This window comes from Nicotiana tabacum, chromosome 21 (assembly GCF_000715075.1).
Source record: "Nicotiana tabacum cultivar K326 chromosome 21, ASM71507v2, whole genome shotgun sequence".
NCBI lineage: Eukaryota > Viridiplantae > Streptophyta > Magnoliopsida > Solanales > Solanaceae > Nicotiana > Nicotiana tabacum.
In genome coordinates, this window is record NC_134100.1 from 100,645,508 (window position 1) to 100,664,011 (window position 18,504).

The 18,504-nt window shown below is 32.5% G+C and overlaps 1 protein-coding gene across 2 annotated transcripts; it reads left to right on the top strand.

The window, feature by feature from the left end:
- Nucleotides 1-11,907: 11,907 nt before the first annotated feature.
- LOC142175535 (homeobox protein knotted-1-like LET12) lies at nt 11,908-17,463 on the top strand. Of its 2 annotated transcripts, none has more exons than XM_075242499.1 (6): nt 11,908-12,390; nt 14,284-14,404; nt 15,105-15,304; nt 15,721-15,852; nt 16,706-16,839; nt 16,924-17,463. In XM_075242499.1, exons 1-6 carry the CDS (start codon nt 12,001-12,003, stop codon nt 16,958-16,960), a joined length of 1,014 nt encoding a protein of 337 aa, XP_075098600.1. In that variant the 5' UTR covers nt 11,908-12,000; the 3' UTR covers nt 16,961-17,463. The 2 variants fall into 2 exon arrangements, with proteins under 2 accessions (XP_075098600.1, XP_075098601.1); XM_075242500.1 differs by having other exon boundaries at nt 16,929-16,973.
- The last annotated feature ends 1,041 nt before the right edge of the window (nt 17,464-18,504 follow it).

Below are 18,504 nucleotides of genomic sequence, written 5' to 3' on the forward strand. Positions count from 1 at the left end.
GTTACCAATGATTTTGACTTTTGAGAATTATAAGAAAAGAAATAGAAAGCTTTTGTATCGACACGTCTGAAGTGAATGTCATGTCATCAATTATTTCAATAGTTTGATAATTAATGTATTTATTATATAGTATATTTTGATGAAAAAGAAAAAAAATTAACGAGAATGGACTTTATATCTTTAGGATGAATAATTAAAAAAGGAAAAACTTTCTGAAACTTAAGAAGTACGATACAAGCTTTGAAGAAGAGATCTTACCTAGTAAAAGCAATAAAGAAATGAGATTTGCTTAAATAATGGGAATTTGCTTTACTACTACTGCAATTTATCTTACTTTGGTATCTAGCGCATGTGGTTTTCCAACATAACAAAAAATGTATAGATTTATAACTAACTTAAATGGTTAGCTAAGATTTATAAAAAAGCATCTGTTATTTAATTCTTACATTAGTTTATAATTAGTATTTTATGTAACAGTTTGAAAAACAACATAAAAGTTAAGTTTAGAATAGAGGTGGAGCAACGATTTCAACTTATGGGTTCTAAATTTTAGAACGATGATTTCAAATGCTAATAACTGAGTTTTAAATTTAATATTTGTATATATTTAATAAATATTGTACTATAAATATACTATTTGTGTAAAAATTATTAGGTTTGACCGAATCCGCAACCAAGCTTTTAGTGTCGCCCCTATTTAGAACCTGAAAATTATTGGAGTAAAAAAATACCATAAGTGCTTTTCCTCAAATACCCTAACATGAAAACTTTTTGTTTGGATTTAATTTATATTAATTGCTTTTGGAAATCATGTCGACTCAAATTAAATTCACTAAAAGGAGTATTATTTCGGACAATGATCTATGCAAAATTTTCATCAAAAGGATTCTAAAACAATAAGCACGCGAAAAAGTTAAGAAAATTCAACATTTAATATATGCATAATATAATTTTTCGACGAATACGACATCTTCCTCCCCGTGATTTGGAGAGAGGTGGGGGTGGGGTAGGGGGCGCTTAGGAGAGTGATTAACTTTTACAATAAGGTGTCTTGGTTCACAATTTCAGGAAAGTCAACCCCTGACGCCGTGCGCAACATAAACTTTCACGACTTGGGAACATGCCAACTTGATTATAACACAGTTCCCAATTATCATTATCCCCCAGATAAATTTGAAGAGGTCATTACAACTTACAAAAGGAAAAAAACGTTAATTGCCAGTGTAATTAAATTAGCAAAGACTCTTACAATTACTTCAACATAAATAAAAAGTATAGTTAGCAAATCCAAAAAGGTACGAATTTCACCAATCCATAGAGAGACAAATGAACCATGTCACCCGGTGTCTGGGATGTAGTTGTCCGAATGAAAGAGTTGCAGGCGGTTGTACACATCCCAAAAAAATCAAGCCCAGAAACATGACAAATCATTCGCCAAGTCCATCACCAATGGCATGAGTATGTTCGAGATGTCAACATAAAATCTCAATGATCAAGGAGAAAAGCATATTCCCGTTAGCAAAAGAATGGAATAGCTACCTTCTTTCTATTGTCGTAGATGCATTATCAAATGTCTTCAATATAACATTTGGGAAGTAGTTGTCTGACTAAAAGGGTTGGAGGTGACTGTCACATTACACAAAAATCAAGCCCCGTAACAAGTCATTCGCGAAGGCAATTAGCAACGACATGATATTCGAGATGTCAAACTGAAATCTCAATGAATCAAGGAGAAAAGCATACCCCATCCGCAAAAGGATAGATAGCTATCTTCTTTGTGTTGTCATAGATGCATTATTAATTACATGTCATCAATAGAACTCAAAAGATTTTTCGATCACCATTGCCTTGGACCTTCCACTTCTAACTGAACAACTAATGCCTCAGTCACGGCAACTTTCAACAATTGTTTTGCATATGAATTTCACATGGAAAAAAGTGAAAGATTTGTGACTGAAAGTTATTATTTTCACTTAAAAAATATTCCTCTAATAAGATTTTTTTTTTTTTTTGTTGAAATATTTCACAAGTATTTCAAATACTAAGTTCATTATTTGCAAACACTATAATAATGTGTCAATATTCATAATTCTAGATCATCAAAGCCCAAAACAGATAAGTCTTTTGGATAAAAGACTATACTTAAATTGTGTATTACGAAATTAGGCCCAAGTTTACCTATTCTTTTCTAATGACAGTGTGGTATTACGATATGCCAATTTTCAAGTTTAAAATATTTAAGATAATTTAAAAGCCATAAAAAGTAATTAAGTTTGATATATGAAATTATATAAAGGATATTCATTTGGAAGAGAAGAAACGAGTGGAGTAACATATATTACTACTTTCTAAGGTAATTATCCCTAACTAAAAGTCAATAGACCTTATAGTTAGATGACATATGTTGTTCGACATAGCATCTCGTAATTAAATGTCTCGTATTTGTTTTCCACGGAGCATTTTAAAGTTGTATTCAAGGGCGGAGCTAGAAGGTCAGGAGCGAGTTCGGTCGAACCTAGTAATTTTGGTTTGAATCTTGTATTTGTCTTAAAAAGTTCATTAAATATGTATAAATTATTATAATTTAGAACTCAATAACTTAAAACGATTAAAATCTCGAACTCAACAGCTTGAAATCCTATTTAATAATTTTTCTTGTTATAGATTTGAGATTTGAGTCTCGTGAAGAATAAGAAAAAAGGCGGATAATTTTTTTGAGTGGAGTTAGACAGGAAAAAAAAAGAAGTGTGAATATGAATTTTCCAGTTATTTCCACTAACTTGTTAAGCGTATGTCTTTTGGCACCTAAAAGATTGACACTTGCAAGATAAATGAAACACAAAGAAGCCTCTTTCCTTTCATAAAAATCAATGATAATTAGGTCCATTAGGTACGACAATATGGGTATTTTACCTAATTGTGGAAAAGCTTATTAATAAATGGTACAAATTTTTCTTAAATTTGTTTATGGTTCGAAATCTACTTGCATACCTCTTCAGTCGAGCTCGTCGCACAGGACTTGCCTAGTACAGTATACTTTTCTGTGTGGTTTGCGGAATATTATACAGAAACAAAATTTATACTGTACGCACCGAAAGAATAACTGCTGCAAGTTCCCTTGTTAACAAAAAAATTTCTTAGATTTTCTTTTTTCTTTGATGTCTAAGTTACTTGAATCTTTGCCTAAAAAAGAAAGATGTTACTTCCACAAGTGTCCAATGCGTGTTTCTCTTCTGGGATACATTATTTGGGACATGAATTTGGGTACACTGTTCCTACCATTAATTCTATTTCCTTATTCTTGGTCGGTGATAGGGGCATCATCTTTGCTTTCTAGACGTCTTATTCTATATATTTTTACAGTAAGTTTAGAAAGTTAAATTTGAAAAAATAATAATTGGAAATTACACTATTATGATAAATAACACTCTAAATGTTTGTACATCGTCATAGATCTATAGATCATAATTAATGGTTATAATTATATTGAGAAGTTTTATATCTGTGTACAATCTTCTACTTGATGTCCTCCCAATTCAAAATTAGCAACAAATTCAAGGAATTTACCTATTAGAAATGTAATCAATAATTTCTATCTTTCAATTTGTGTGGTGTTGTTAATAACGCACGTTCCATATTGTTGTAAAAAGGAAAAAGACTCGATACTTTTGATAAAGGAGATCTCATGGATTCATTCCTTGATTAATGATTACACCATATCTAGCCTAAAACATCACATATCATTTTAACTTATGATTTGCTTTATATGCCGTTTCACTATTATCTTCCTTTCTGATCATTTCTTTTTTGGAAGTGCTTTATCTTTCTCTTTAACTTGCTCTAATCAGCAACACTTCCGTCATATACGTCATATCCATCTCTATTATCGTATTTTTCACAACTAAAGCTCATGACACATTTGTTCGTCATAACCCTAAAGCTTCATCAGTCGAGCCAAAATTGTCGTCTATCATATGAACTTGTCATCTATATATCACTTAATAACGTTCGTGATTTTCCAAGATACTCTTTTTCGGAAGCTATCAGCCTAAAATCTGTCCCTAATTCTCCTTAATTATTCCTTATCAACCCACCCTTAGTCATGATGTCACAAAAAAACATATTAGTGTAGATACTTGTAATTAATATCTCATCTCTTTCAATTTAGATGAGTTAATTTGACTCGTCACGGAGTTTAAGAAAAAAAAAAAGAAGATTTTTGAAACTTGTGGTCTTAAATGTTTAAGGGATAGAAGTTTTATGGAACCATGATATTTATGTGGTTATAAAAATTTCTCATTAAAGATAAAATGGATAAAATAAAGAGTTTAAAATTAAATTATTTCTAAATTTAAATAATATACTATATATTTTGAAACAAACTAAAATAAAAATAATAACGGAGTAATATTTATATTACTTCATTGTGAAAATATTCACGAAATTATGAGTGTATGTTAAGAAAAAGTGTTTGTAATGCCGACAAAATATCTAGATCTAAGGAAATAAAGAAACAAACTACCCACAAGCTACGGCTAAGTACCACGTTAAAATAGTCGCATGGTTCAACACCTCGATGGTGCCGCTTTTGCCGCTTCCCTCCCCCCCCCCCCCAACGCATTCCACCAACCCACTTCCACCCCACCCCATTACACGTTTTTCTCTCTTTTTCTGTTCTCACTATTTATCTTCCTTTCAATTCATTCATTCTCTTTCGCCATTGCCACCACCCAGCTCGTACGAGCCTATATTAAAAGTAAGGTGGTCTAATTTAATTTAAAATGGCAACCGGAGCTGCCGGTGATGGAATATTCCGGGGAATATTTGAGGGATCAATTTCCGGTCACGATATGGAAATTTCAAAAAGGCCGTATCATCGGAACTGTAGCTGTGCGATGCATAAATCGCGAGGGGATTGCTCTCATTCGTCGCGGGGACTGAATGTTTCGTATCCGATTCGCCGGTCGTGGAGTGAAGGATGTTTGTCACTGGTTGCGGCGGCAGCGGCGGCGGGGTCCGGCCATTCATCGCCGTGTTCTTCACCTGCTGTGGCGGCTGTGGCTGATATTGGGAACGGGAAAAGGAATTTGCTTCCGGTTAATGAAGATGGTGAAGATGATCTTGTTTTCTGTAAGGTTTAATTAATAATTTATTTATTATTTTGAAGGGAATAATTACTGTTTTTTTATTACTCTACTAAACAAAAAATGGTGGTTGTTCTGTTTCTCTGAGATTTGTTTGTTTAATGGTGTATTTGACAGCATGAAGAAATGTTAAAATTTTTGAAGAAATAGCTTTCATCTTTATTTTGTTGATTTTTTATTAATAAAATAAATTTGACATTTCTCGATTTCTGGGTTATAGTGTTAATGTTCGTATCATTTCAACTTTATGAATCTCCCGGAAGAGACAACCGCTTTCATCTATATGAATTTTGATTTGATTTTTCGTATTCACCGCAAATTTAATTCCTATTAAATGATTCCATTATTTCTAGCTCCTAATTTTTATTAGAAAATTTTCGTATTGAATTTGCTTTTATTCTGATTCTTAATGATTCTCGTGAACTGGTAAGTAATACGGAAATCAAATGCGTATTGCCCATTTCATTGTATTCTAGAACTTTCGAGATTCCTCCCATTTGCATAATATACACCCAGGTGAAACACATCGACAAAAGATAGATATTAGATGCACCCTAAGTGATACGTTTTAAAATTGTGCGAATAATATCATTAATGGAATAAACTGTTACAATACCTTGCTAGATAACTTTAACGTAAATTTGAATTAGTCAAGTTCCAACGGGATTATCGACCTTGGAAACCCAAAAAGAATCTTTGTGAAAGTTGAATAATACTGCTTTGTATTTTTACCATCAGTTGCAAATCATTTCATTCTAATAAAAAGAGCTAGTACATTTTAACCAAAATGTTTATGGACAAGATTCAATTGCGTTCAATTTAGGAAAAGAAATTGTAAAAAAATGAAAAGGAAAAAAGGTAGAAGCTCCGTGGCCATGGGAGCTAGAGATTCGATAGTTTACCAGGTTGTATTGGGAGTTGGAGTAGCACAGCACATGTGACGCACTAACTTTTTCTTGGCCATATTCATGATTTCTGTCGTTTTCTCTCGTTTTCTTATTGATTGTACTTAAGTTCGTTTTTATATTAAAAATAGATTTTTATTTTTATTTGTCATTATATATATATATAGAAAATAAATTATTTTTTTTGTTATACCCACAGTATTTATTATTCATTTCAAATTATTTTTTTAAATTCAATAAAATATGCATGAATTATTATGGGTGTTATGATAAATTATACACTTCATTTATTATTTCTTAAGGGGCGTGAAAAGTCAAAACGTGATAAGTAAAAATGAATGAAAGGAGAATAACATATGCCAAACTTAATTAATATTTTAACGAATATTGTTGGAATAATGACGAAGCATAAAGCAAATATTATCATGCTGGTTTGCTTTAAATTGAGCAAATCTATCCTCGGATGAGCAACAACTTGAAGGTAATTTAAACCATAGTGGTGAGTTGATACGAAGGGAGTTTTGGCGTAATTGGTAAAGTTGTTGTCATGTGACCAGTAGATCGTCACAGGTTCGAACCGTAGAAATAGCCTCTTGCACAAATACAGGGCAAGGCTCATATAATATACATATATGGTCCGGCCCTTTCCCGGACCCCGCGCATAACGAGAACTTAGTGCGACGGGGTGTACTAAATAAAAGTTATAAGTTGATGGGTAAATCTGAATCCCTTTTCTTGAAGAATTCGGACATCTGGCGTTCACCCATGTTCTTGGAGTTTGAATGATTTGAAGTAGTAGCTCTAAGTATCGAAGTATAGCGTGAATTCAAAAATTATGAATCGTTTGTCCTTGATTTCCATGCCAAACTGTTACCTTGACAATACCAGAATTGTCTAAATTGGTGTGAAAGGGTTCATCTATCAGTGCGGGTTATCTCTTTCTTGAAGGCTCAACATGTGACCGGGCAAATGTGAGACCACTGCAAACAATAAGAGTGAAATGAACCAAAGCAAAATTGAGCAATTTTGAATAGTAAAGCGCATATTTAGATCTTTTCCCTGCTTATGTCAATTTTTCTTTTAAATCACTAGATTTGTTATTGTTGTTATGTCAACATGTAAAGAATTTTGTAGGCCAAATAGAGAGAAGTCAGGAAATAAGCAGTAATATTTAATCATCCCTGTTCTGTTATATGTTGGTCCAGTGCTTCATTGTACACGTTTCAAAATACGAGCAGACAGGTCTGACTGAATCATGTTGTCTTTTGGTTTTTCTACATATTGCTATTTTTCTGATGTTGCTATTTCCTTCTAAAATTTTAAAGTTGCATGCAAAATCTAACACTTGTATCCACCACGTATTCTACCTCATTTTGTTATACACTGTAGTTTATGAGTTCAGCCACCCAAGAGACAGAGGCAAACTCAGAATTTGAAAGTAGCGGGAGCATATGAGTGGGTTGCCCACCGTTTTTAATACATATACACATATATTTGAAAAAATTATCGAAGTTAACGGGGTTCGATGACTCCTCTGCTCAATATATAGATTCGCCTTTGACCTGAACCAAATAATTTTGGCTCAGATCATATTTATATTTAAAGCTCATTAAATAAGTATAAAAAATTAATTTCGAACCAAATGAATCAAAGGAAATATGGTAGAATCTCAAACTCTAACTTATAAAATTCAAATCATGGATTCACTTCCGTTTAATGTTTATACTTCTATCTAATCCCTGAAATTTCATCTTTAATAATTACGCAGTTGGATAATTACTCATAGAAGAAGCCGAGTGTATAAACAACACTACTTTTATTGTGCTAAGTGCCTAAATCAATCAACTTAGCTTGATGGAAGGGTACTGAGACAAGACAACATATAGGTGAAAAAAGAAACCAATTTTCAGTAGAAACAATGGACTGTTATTATGACTGAATACAGTATATGTTTTGCTGTTTACACTTGAGAGATGGTACACATGCTTAACTGAAAACTTCACTACATAACATTTATTTCTACTAATATGTCTCAGTCTATAATTAACTAGTTGTGGTCAATTATATAAATCCTCAAGAATCTCCATTTGTACCTTTTCTATTCTAAACGGATAGTTCGGTGCACTAAACTCTTGCTATGTGCACGGGCTGAACCACGAAAGGTCTATTATATACTTCTTATCTTGTATTTCTTCAAGATGTTATTTTTATGACTTGAACCCTTTTCTGATTGGAAAACAAAAAATAGTAGGAAGTAAAGAATAAAGGGTGTGTTTGGTATAACGGAAAATATATTTTCCGTGAAAAATATTTTCCTGGAAAATAAGTAATAATCTTACTCATTTTTTGGTATTTGGTACGCAAATTAAGAAAAATAACTTCTCAAGAGTATTCATAAATAATTTAGATATAATAAACATGAAACCATAAACTTTTAAACCAACAACCTTCCGAACTCACAAATTCTATAAACTTTAGAACCGCTAAACTTTCAAACCCGTAAACTCTATAATTTCTAAACCCGCAAACTTCCAAACTCTTAACTTTGGAACTCGTATTTTGAACCAGTAAACTGAAAATATTAAAAAATTTATTTTTTGTCGGGTGGGGGGGGGGAGTCTGGAGAGGTGTTGTAGAAAAAATTATATAAAATTAAAAATACAAAAAAGAAAAAAATTGGGGGACGGGGGGCATCGGAGATGGGTAGCAAGGTGGGTGGTAACGGAAAAGAAAAAAGAATTGAAATCTGAAGGAAAAAAAAACATTTTTGGAGGGGGGTGGGAGATGGGAGAGAAGAGGGAGGGGTTGGTGGTTAGATGTGAGGGTAAGTGAATTTTTTGGAAAATGTTTTCCTAATTTTTTCTAGGAAAGTCATTTTTCTTCAATTTCAGAAAAATGTAATATCTAGAAAAATATTTTTCAAACTATTTTGTGAAACCAAACAATGAAAAATGAGAAAATAGTTTTCGAAAAATATTTTCGGTCATACCAAACACACCCAAAATCTTGAGATCTTTTCCCAATTTATTCTCAAATGTAATAAGCTTGTCATGTTTTGGACTCTATGCAAATGGGCCAAACCTGCAATACAACTGCAGGCCCATCATACCAATGTTTATGCTCCAATTTGCCTACTGAATTTCTTTTTTATTTTTATAACCGTAGTGTCAGAATAGTTCCACCAGACAGTGGCGGACCCAATATTTTATGCAAGAAGATTTAATTTAAAACGACGTTAAGCAATACGATCAGTTATAATAAGCGAGATTTGTCCCCGCTTTGTTTGGGGGGGGGGAGGGGGTTCATAAAGGTATCTTAAAATGAATAATTAAATAATAATAAAAAGAGATCTGAATTCTGTTCTTCTTTAAAAAAAAAATAGGGCATGAAACTTAAAACGTTTAACAAAAACTAATTACTTTAACTAAAAATGTTAACAGTTACTTAGTTTTATATTTTTATTTAAACTTAAAAAACATTCTATTTACCCAATTTATATTTTAGAGTTTTATTAAACTCTAATAAAAAATAAAGTTATTAATTTACAAAAATAATAGGACGACAAAAAATAAAGAGTTATAACTTAAAATAAACTAGTACAAACTATAAAAGAAGATAGCTTATAAAGTGAACTAACAATTTAATTGTAACAAAAATAAACAATTTAGGATAACCTAGTTTAATATGAACTAACACATTACAAATAATTTCAAGATATGAAATATTGAAAAAATATGAAATAATTTCAAGATATGAAATATTGAAAAAATAATTTTAAGATATTTTAGAAAAAAATATTGTAAGATTTCATCTACTGAAGTTAAATAAACTGTAGATTAATTCTTATTGGATTTCATTAGGAGATCAAATATGAAATAAAATAGATATAAAAGAAAATAAAAACAAACTAAAGGAATAAACTAGTGCACTTAAGGATGCACACAGGAAAAAACCTAAAAGACTGCCATCCCGTTTGGAACTCAGGACCCTTAAGTTAACTTTGAACCCACTAGACCACTTCCAACTTTTATGAAGTGAGTTCAAATAACTTATATATTCTCATTTTATAGCATTTAACTTACGCAAAATATTAAAATTTTTAACGAATCGGATTCATTTGAACCCGCTTGACCCTATGTTGGTCCGCCCCGGCCACTAGATAAATGATACCTTCTACGAGCATATGTACCTATTAACTCTATAAATAATCGAGTGAATTCTTTTACTTGCTTACCATAAAGTCGTAGAGTAAAATAATGTTGGAAAATTTTGAAAAGAAGGAGCCCATTGCACTAACCCAATTAAATAATGAAAGTTGGTAACTACTTACCCGCGCCTAATAAGATGCAAGACTAAGCTAAAATGGAAAAATAGAGGTGTTATAATAATTGAGATGCTACTAAATTTTTCAATACGCTAAAAGAAATTTCCATCACTATCCATTGATTAGAATAATTAAGCATTATAATACTTCAACAAATCACAACCAGAAACGTTAACTCTTTATAGAGCAAAAAGACAAGCCGTCACTTCCATGTCTGATTTAAAAAGCTAACTAATGGCATTGTGGTCCTAATACTTATTAATTAATAATTAATCTTTCTTATTATATGATTGTCATTATTATCAACATGATCTGTCAAGTTGCCTACGGCATTTAATTCACTATATAAAATAGTATCAAAACAATAATAAAGAGGCATTGGTTGTAAGTTGTAACAAATAGAAAGTTTTGCTAAAAAAATACGATATTGAAAGATATTTTATATCTGCACTATTTTAAAAAATAGCATACACAACAGATAGGAAGAATTTTCTTTTCTGCTAATATTTTGGGATTGAAGCTTTAATTAATCACTGGAAAATCAACATTTTCTAGAAGAAAATCAATTAGGTAGATATTGTTAGTGGATAAGAGGTGCCAAATGAGACTTATCTCAAATGGTTAATTATTCAATTCATCTATTCCAAACAGCAGCTGGTAGCTTGGTCATGATTTAATTATCAATGATAGTAAAATTTCATTTCATTTCATTATATCAGTCATTTGTAACAGTATTTGTAACTTCTTTTGATCAAGTAATAGTATTAGCTTTTTAGCATATAGTATCTCAATTGATTTCTATGTCTAAATTACTACTATCATCTAAAAAAAATTATATCATAGTATCAAAGCACTAGAAAATTTAAGTTCAAGTTTCACCGGCTCTTAAATTCTCATTAAAAGAGTTACATGTGCTTCCTTAGTTTCAAAATATGTCATAATATTCGTGTCGATTTTTGAAACTTGTAGTTTTAAATATGCCATAACGTTTCTATGACTATAATAGTTTATCATTACGGGTAAAATTCAAGTTAAAATATTTTCAATTCAGAAATGTGTCATTCTTTTTTAAACAAACTATATTACTCCCTTTGTCCCAGTTTATGCAATATCATTCGAATTTTGAGAGTCAAACTTCTTAAATTTGATCATAAATTCGGATGTAGAATCTTTAATTTTTTCAAATAAAACTTATTTATTTAAAACTACACAAAAATACTATAAGGCACAATAATTAATAATTTTAAATATTTTAAAGCCATAAGAAAGGATTACACACTCTCAAAACCAACAGTATAAAAAAATAGTACTGTATCATTCGTTTAGAAGTAACAAATAAAGAAATACCGTCATTTATTTTTTGAGAGGGAGGGAGTACTTGATTCATGCAAAAGAATTATGCCCGTAATGTGATATTTTTTTTTTTAATATATATATATATATATATATATATATATATATATATATATATATATATATATATATATATATATATATATATATATATATATATACATACACACACACGTGTAGTAAACGTTGTTTGTTTATCTCTACGTTCTCACTTTCTTTCTGTATCTATGAGATGAAGAGAGAACTGTAAACAGAAGCTCTAATAACGCTAAACATGGCGTTTCAGGACCATTTTTCTCAAGAACTAGCTCTGCAGCAACACCAACAACAAAACGCCGACGATGTTTCGGATCAGTCGATGAGCTTCTCGATAAAGCTAAGTCAACAATATAGAGGAGAGAGGGTCGACGAGGTCAGTAACAACAACAACAATAATAATAACGAAAGTTGGGAGAGCGAGAAATATAAAGCGGATATTTTGAACCATCATTTGTGTGATCAATTGCTGTCGGCACACGTGGCTTGCCTGAGAATCGCGACGCCGGTGGACCAACTGCCGAGGATCGACGAGCAGTTGACGGAGTCTCAGAATTCGGTGGCTAAGTACTATGTTGTTGGCCAAAGTCAACGGCCTCTCGATGATAAAGACCTCGATCAATTTATGGTAATTAATTTTCCACTTTAAGCTTTCTTTGTTTAATTTCCATTGTATGTACATGGATACGTTTTATATGTTACCATATGCATATGATTAAATTTGGATTTAAGTCATTGCAAAATCGGATGATGCAGTTTACATGTTTTTTCTCGTTGTTCCAAATGGATCGGAGGAGAGTTGGTGTAGGTTCGACGATTAACTAAAATAGTCAAACATTTGAGATCGAGAATTAAGACAGAGGTTAATAGGTAGTCGAGCGCTTTACCTTTTCTATATCAGTAGTTAGTATTACTATTCTCGTGTTTTCTATGTTGCTTCTGCTTCGGTTTTATTATAATCTTGCTCTTTAATTTTTTTTTGGTTCTTTGGGTTCTAAATGTTTTAATGATTGGTTGATTTTCGGAAAGTGTGTTTCAATCCTATATATTGAAAATTGTGATTGAATATTTAGAATAAATGAGAAATCCCTAAAGGTCAAGTGAGCAATTACGAATCACAATATCTTAATAATAGGCTCACTTTTGTGTACTTATTCATTTAAATATATGCCACGGGCAAGATTGTGGTTGAATTTAGAACTATAGCTTTCTTTTATGTGATTCTAGTCCTTTAGGTTTCACTCTTTAACCTTAAAATGTTTCATATTTCAAAGAACCAATTAAGGAGCAATAAGTGTTATACTGTCATTATTTTAAGCTTCATAATAAACTTCTCCCTCGTAAACACAGATTTTCTCTGAAATATTCACTGTTTAATTGTTGAATACTTGACATCAACCATGTGTAGCACTTCCCTCATTGTTTTGGTTTTTGGTTTTACGTTTTGTGGTAAGTGTATACGTTCGAAATAGATTTCGGCCTTAGCATGTCCGATCGAGTTCGAACGGCGATTTATCAAAGTAAGATTCCGAAGGGGGAACAAACTAACCTCGAACCCGGGGAGGCCGATCCGTGTCGAGTTCGATATCATTATCAAAGCTCGAATAAGAATCGAACCATGATGCAGAGTAGACCTATCATGCTGATAATCCAGAGACCAACCAACATTGACCCCGAATCAATTTGAGGGCTCGAACCAAGATCACAAGTTCGAGCCGAAATCAAGTTCAAACCAAAATCGAGGGTTCTAAGCAAGATCGAGCTCGCAGACAAAAGCCGTTGCAATCCCACTAGAGAGAATCTTAGCAGAAATTATGGAAAAGCTGACTTATCATGGGGCTCCCACTGAATGTTTATTTTATTATGCTTAGAGCCAAATCCCTCCACTATAAAAGGGCTTGGTTATCATTTCTGTAGGACAAGTTTTTCTGAGGCTTATATTGTAATAAAAGTGTTATATTCTTCTAAAGTAAAAAATCGCTCTTTCAAACTCCATAGATTGATTGTTCCTGATAACCTTATCTATTTTGCATCCTCTCCAATCTATATTTACATTTTTATTTATCCTTGCATTTTGTATTAAGTTACGCCACATATCCTCGGAACTGCGTATAAATTCAACTCTATCCATTTTTCGAGTAAACAGTAAGTGTATTGAACAATTTCAGTATTCATTTCTGCCTTAGACGTTCTTGTTTTTTAATCTTAACAGAAAACTATGTGCTCCGAATTTTATTAAGTTTGTGTATTCATTTAGATCGTTTGACTTGTTATCTCACGTCTAAGTCTTTGCCCTTTACGTTCTATTGTTTGGTAGTGTACAAATTTTTGCACAAGTGTCTATTACAAGCAATTCTCTTTGCCAAGTCTGATATAATAATCTGACTTTCCGTTTTTGAGCTAACTGAATGCCTATCTGCTGCTAGTTCTGTTCCACTATCTGTTGTTACTGCTCGCGTATAACAAAATTTCACACTGTCAATATATATAACTTATACTATCTTGTTTTTTTGTGATGTAGACGCATTATGTTCTGCTGCTCTCTTCCTTTAAAGAGCAACTGCAACAACATGTTCGTGTCCATGCAATGGAAGCAGTCATGGCTTGTTGGGAGCTTGATCAATCTCTACAAAACTTAACAGGTCACACAATTCTCTACTCTATTTTTTTCAAATTTCTCCTACTATAACCTGCCTATCACTTGTTACTTGGTGTTTAGCTGAAATACTTATCACCTATATTAAGTTCACCCTTTAGTATATATACATAAAAATAAATTTTGATCTAGCTAAATACTGTAATTCTTTGACGAAGGGGTGTCAATTGATACCTCTTAGCATAAGGTGGAAAAGAAAAACCCTTCTCCATCTTTTCAACCAACATACACATGTAGGCAGAGATATCAGCTTGCATTCTACGCATTTGACTGAATTCATTATTTTCATTACAGAATAATATTTATAGATATGCTTCATTTATTAGCACATTTACTTTAGATCCTATGTTTTCGAAGAATCTTTTAAACCTATAAGAGATTCTGATGCCAGTAAGAAACATAGAGAACTTCTACCACTTTTTATTTTTACTTTTATTTTGTATAATGTTGGTCGAAGATGAATTTAAATGAGGAACATATTTAGTGAGGATTCATATAGCCAACCCCAATTTGTTTGATACTTAGACATAATAATTATTATATTGAAGTCTGAACTCATAATTTCACAAGTACAACGAATACAATACGAAAAACTTAATGATTAAACTCATCAAATTTAAATTCTAGATCCATTTTTGTGTCAATTTTATATGGTAGAGTGATAATTGGATATAATTTGCTAACAGGGGTAGGACCAGGAGAAGGTACAGGTGCAACTATGTCAGATGATGATGATGACCAAACAGAAAGTGATACAAACACAAACTGTTATAATGGAGTTTTAGATGGATCAGATAGCACTGGCTTTGGTCCTCTTGTACCTACTGAAAGTGAGAGGTTTTTAATGGAGCGTGTGAGGCAAGAATTGAAACAGGAGTTCAAGCAGGTAAAGAATCATAATTTGGTTCTGTACAATGATTTGTTAGTGTGAGAATTTAGGACGGATTCTACAGGTTCAATTGAATCCCTTTGCTTTCGGCTCGAATTATGTACAAATGAAAAAAATTTAAATTAAAAAGCATACATATATATAATACCACCGAAGGCTTGAAACAATAATGGTAAACTCGTCTCCGTGTGATCATGAGTTCGAGCTATGAAATTAATCTACTACTGATGTTTGTATCAGGTAGGCTGCTTATATCGCACTTCCTTAGAGTGCGACCCTTTGGTATATTGTACCTTGCATTGAAATGCTTTGTGGAACTATACTTTTTTTACATTCTTTCTATCCATTAGTTCTGAATTTTGGATACGACTCCTCTGTTAACTACAATTAGTTTCCTCTATTTTCTTTTCTAGGGTTACAAGGAGAAGATTGTGGACATTAGAGAAGAAATTTTACGCAAAAGAAGAGCAGGAAAGCTGCCTGGTGACACTACATCTGCCTTGAAAGCTTGGTGGAAGTCACATTCCAAGTGGCCTTATCCTACAGTAAGTACACTGTAATTCTTCATAATTAGTTTGATATAGTAATACAACAATAACATACCTAGTATAATTCCGTTTAGTGAGGTAGTGTGTACGCAGACCTTACCCCTACCTTGTGGATGTAGAGAGACTGTTTCCAATAGACCCTCGGCTCAAACAAGCATAGATACCACAATAATAACAAGAAAACAAGACGGGACAACACCGAAAAACTATGTAAAAGCAGCATACATAACAAGACATTAAGATGATCAAAATAAAAAAAAACGAGAGGTATTCAAATAAGCTTACTACCAACCAAATGCGAGAGTACGTAACACTACCGGTATGAATAATCTAGACTACCTAACCTACTATCCTAATCTTCGACATCCATACCTTCCTATCACAGGTCATGTCCTCGGTCAGCTGTAGCTGCACCATGTTATGCCTAATCACCTCACCACAACTTTTTCGGCCTACCTCTACCTCTCCTAAGTCCCTCCAATGTCAACCTCTCACACCTCTTTACCGGAGCGTCTGTGGTTCTTCTCCTCACATGTCCAAACCATTTAAGTTGTGCTTCCCGCATCTTGTCCTCAATAGGGGCCACACCCTTCTTGTCTCGAATAACTTCATTCCTAATCCTATCTAATTTGGTGTGCCGCATATCATGATATTATAAGTTACATAATGTTAAATTGACCTATAATATCATGTAACTCTTCGTAATAAGTCAAATATGGTAACTCGACAGATAAAGTAACAGTATCTAGTATAATGGATTAAATTGTGCTGATAGACCAAAAATTCCCTGTATTATAACTTGTTAATCCTTTATAACATTATTCACTTTGTGGGAACAAAACTACATTAGGAGGAAGATAAAGCAAAGTTAGTGCAAGAGACAGGGTTGCAACTAAAACAGGTCAACAATTGGTTCATCAACCAAAGGAAAAGGAACTGGCACACTACATCATCATCTTCTGCACAGAAAAGCAAACGAAAGAGGTAGGATGATTCACTTACTGTTATAACTTTATCATATTCTTTACAAAGTTTATACTTGCTAATTTTGGTTTTTGGTAAAAGTAGTGCAGGTGAAAAATCAAGAACTGATCACTTTACATGACGGGGAACACGAACTCAAAAAATGTATTTGGTACGATGGAAGTCATTTTATGTGCTAAAAGGTATTTTTTGGCGGTTGATTAGTAGTGTTTTGGTTAAAACTACTAAATCAATGGCAACCGGCTGATGATCAGGAAACGATATTGGGTGCACATACATCACTATCTCAAACTTAGACTGTATATCGCATATTTTAAGAAATCAGATTTTTTTTTTTTAAATAAAAGTTATGTATATCAGTTAGAGGTGCAGCCAGTGTCTTTATCTGGATCTAGACCACAGTAATGGTTGATTAGCGTAATCGACTTTAATATAAATGTTTGAAAGCTGCTACACTTAATTATTTATGAGGTTCTATTACGAAGCACAATAGGTTCCGGTTTATGTAATTTTTATTAGTACAATGTATTAGAGGCTTTGCAATTTTGGATACTACTATTGCTCTTTGTTTCAAATAGAACCAGTTGCAGATTCTGAATAGAATCCAAATATCTATTTTCATTGTCTCATGATCAAATAGTGTACACTTAACAAGAATGAAGCTTATCCATTTAAGTGGAAGTTGCTTTCATATCTTTAACTTTAGGGTTTTGAGATTTTAAAACGATAGTTGATTTCCTGTGCTATACTTTTTTGCCATTGGGTTAGGACACAATAAGATCTCGAATATAGTGACACTAAATTGAATAAATACCAATAGACTGACTAATTTATTTTACATGTGTAGATACTAATTAATGCTTTCACAATTTTTACTTGACTAATGCATTAAATAAATAATATTGGAAAAAAGATATCATACTTAGGGGCGGAGCTACCACGTTGGATGCGGGTTCGACCGAATCCAGTAGCTTTTGTTCATGCTTTGTATTTATTTTTAAAAATTCATTAAATATGTATAAAAATATAATTTAGAACTCAATAACTTAAAAAGATTGCAACACCAAACCTATAAATTTTAAATTCTGGCTCCGCATCTGATTATACTCTTAATAATGATTGAAAAAAAATCAAATTTATAGAGAAAAATCACGTGAAAATATTAGTACGAAAGTTGTATGGCTCAATAGAACAATGATATCAAACATCTTAAATTTCTAGTAATAGAAGAGTGTCATATAAAATTGGAGCTATCATCTTTAGCTCATACTAATACTTCAATTTTTTCCGAGCTATACATCAATAATAAAATTTTCCTTATAACAAACCATCTCTTTTTTGACTAGTAACAGGGACAGCGAACCTAGATGAGAAATTACACAAAAGCCCATCTTCTTCTACACGAGCTCCATCATCAAAATTCAAGGCATAACTTTGAGCATCATATTGAAATTGGGCTTTATTTGATTTCTTCAAATTGCAGTGTACTCCAATTTTCTTTACCAAATTCTTCATAATCTTGATCTTTATACTAGCCATGACTCTTTTTGCTCTAGCAAAGACCTGCTGTGAACTTCGTGGGCTTGGGCCCAATTAAAGCAAGAAAACTTTAAACAACCACACGGCTCGCAACCAGTCGGAGAAGATGATGAATATTCCTCGTAG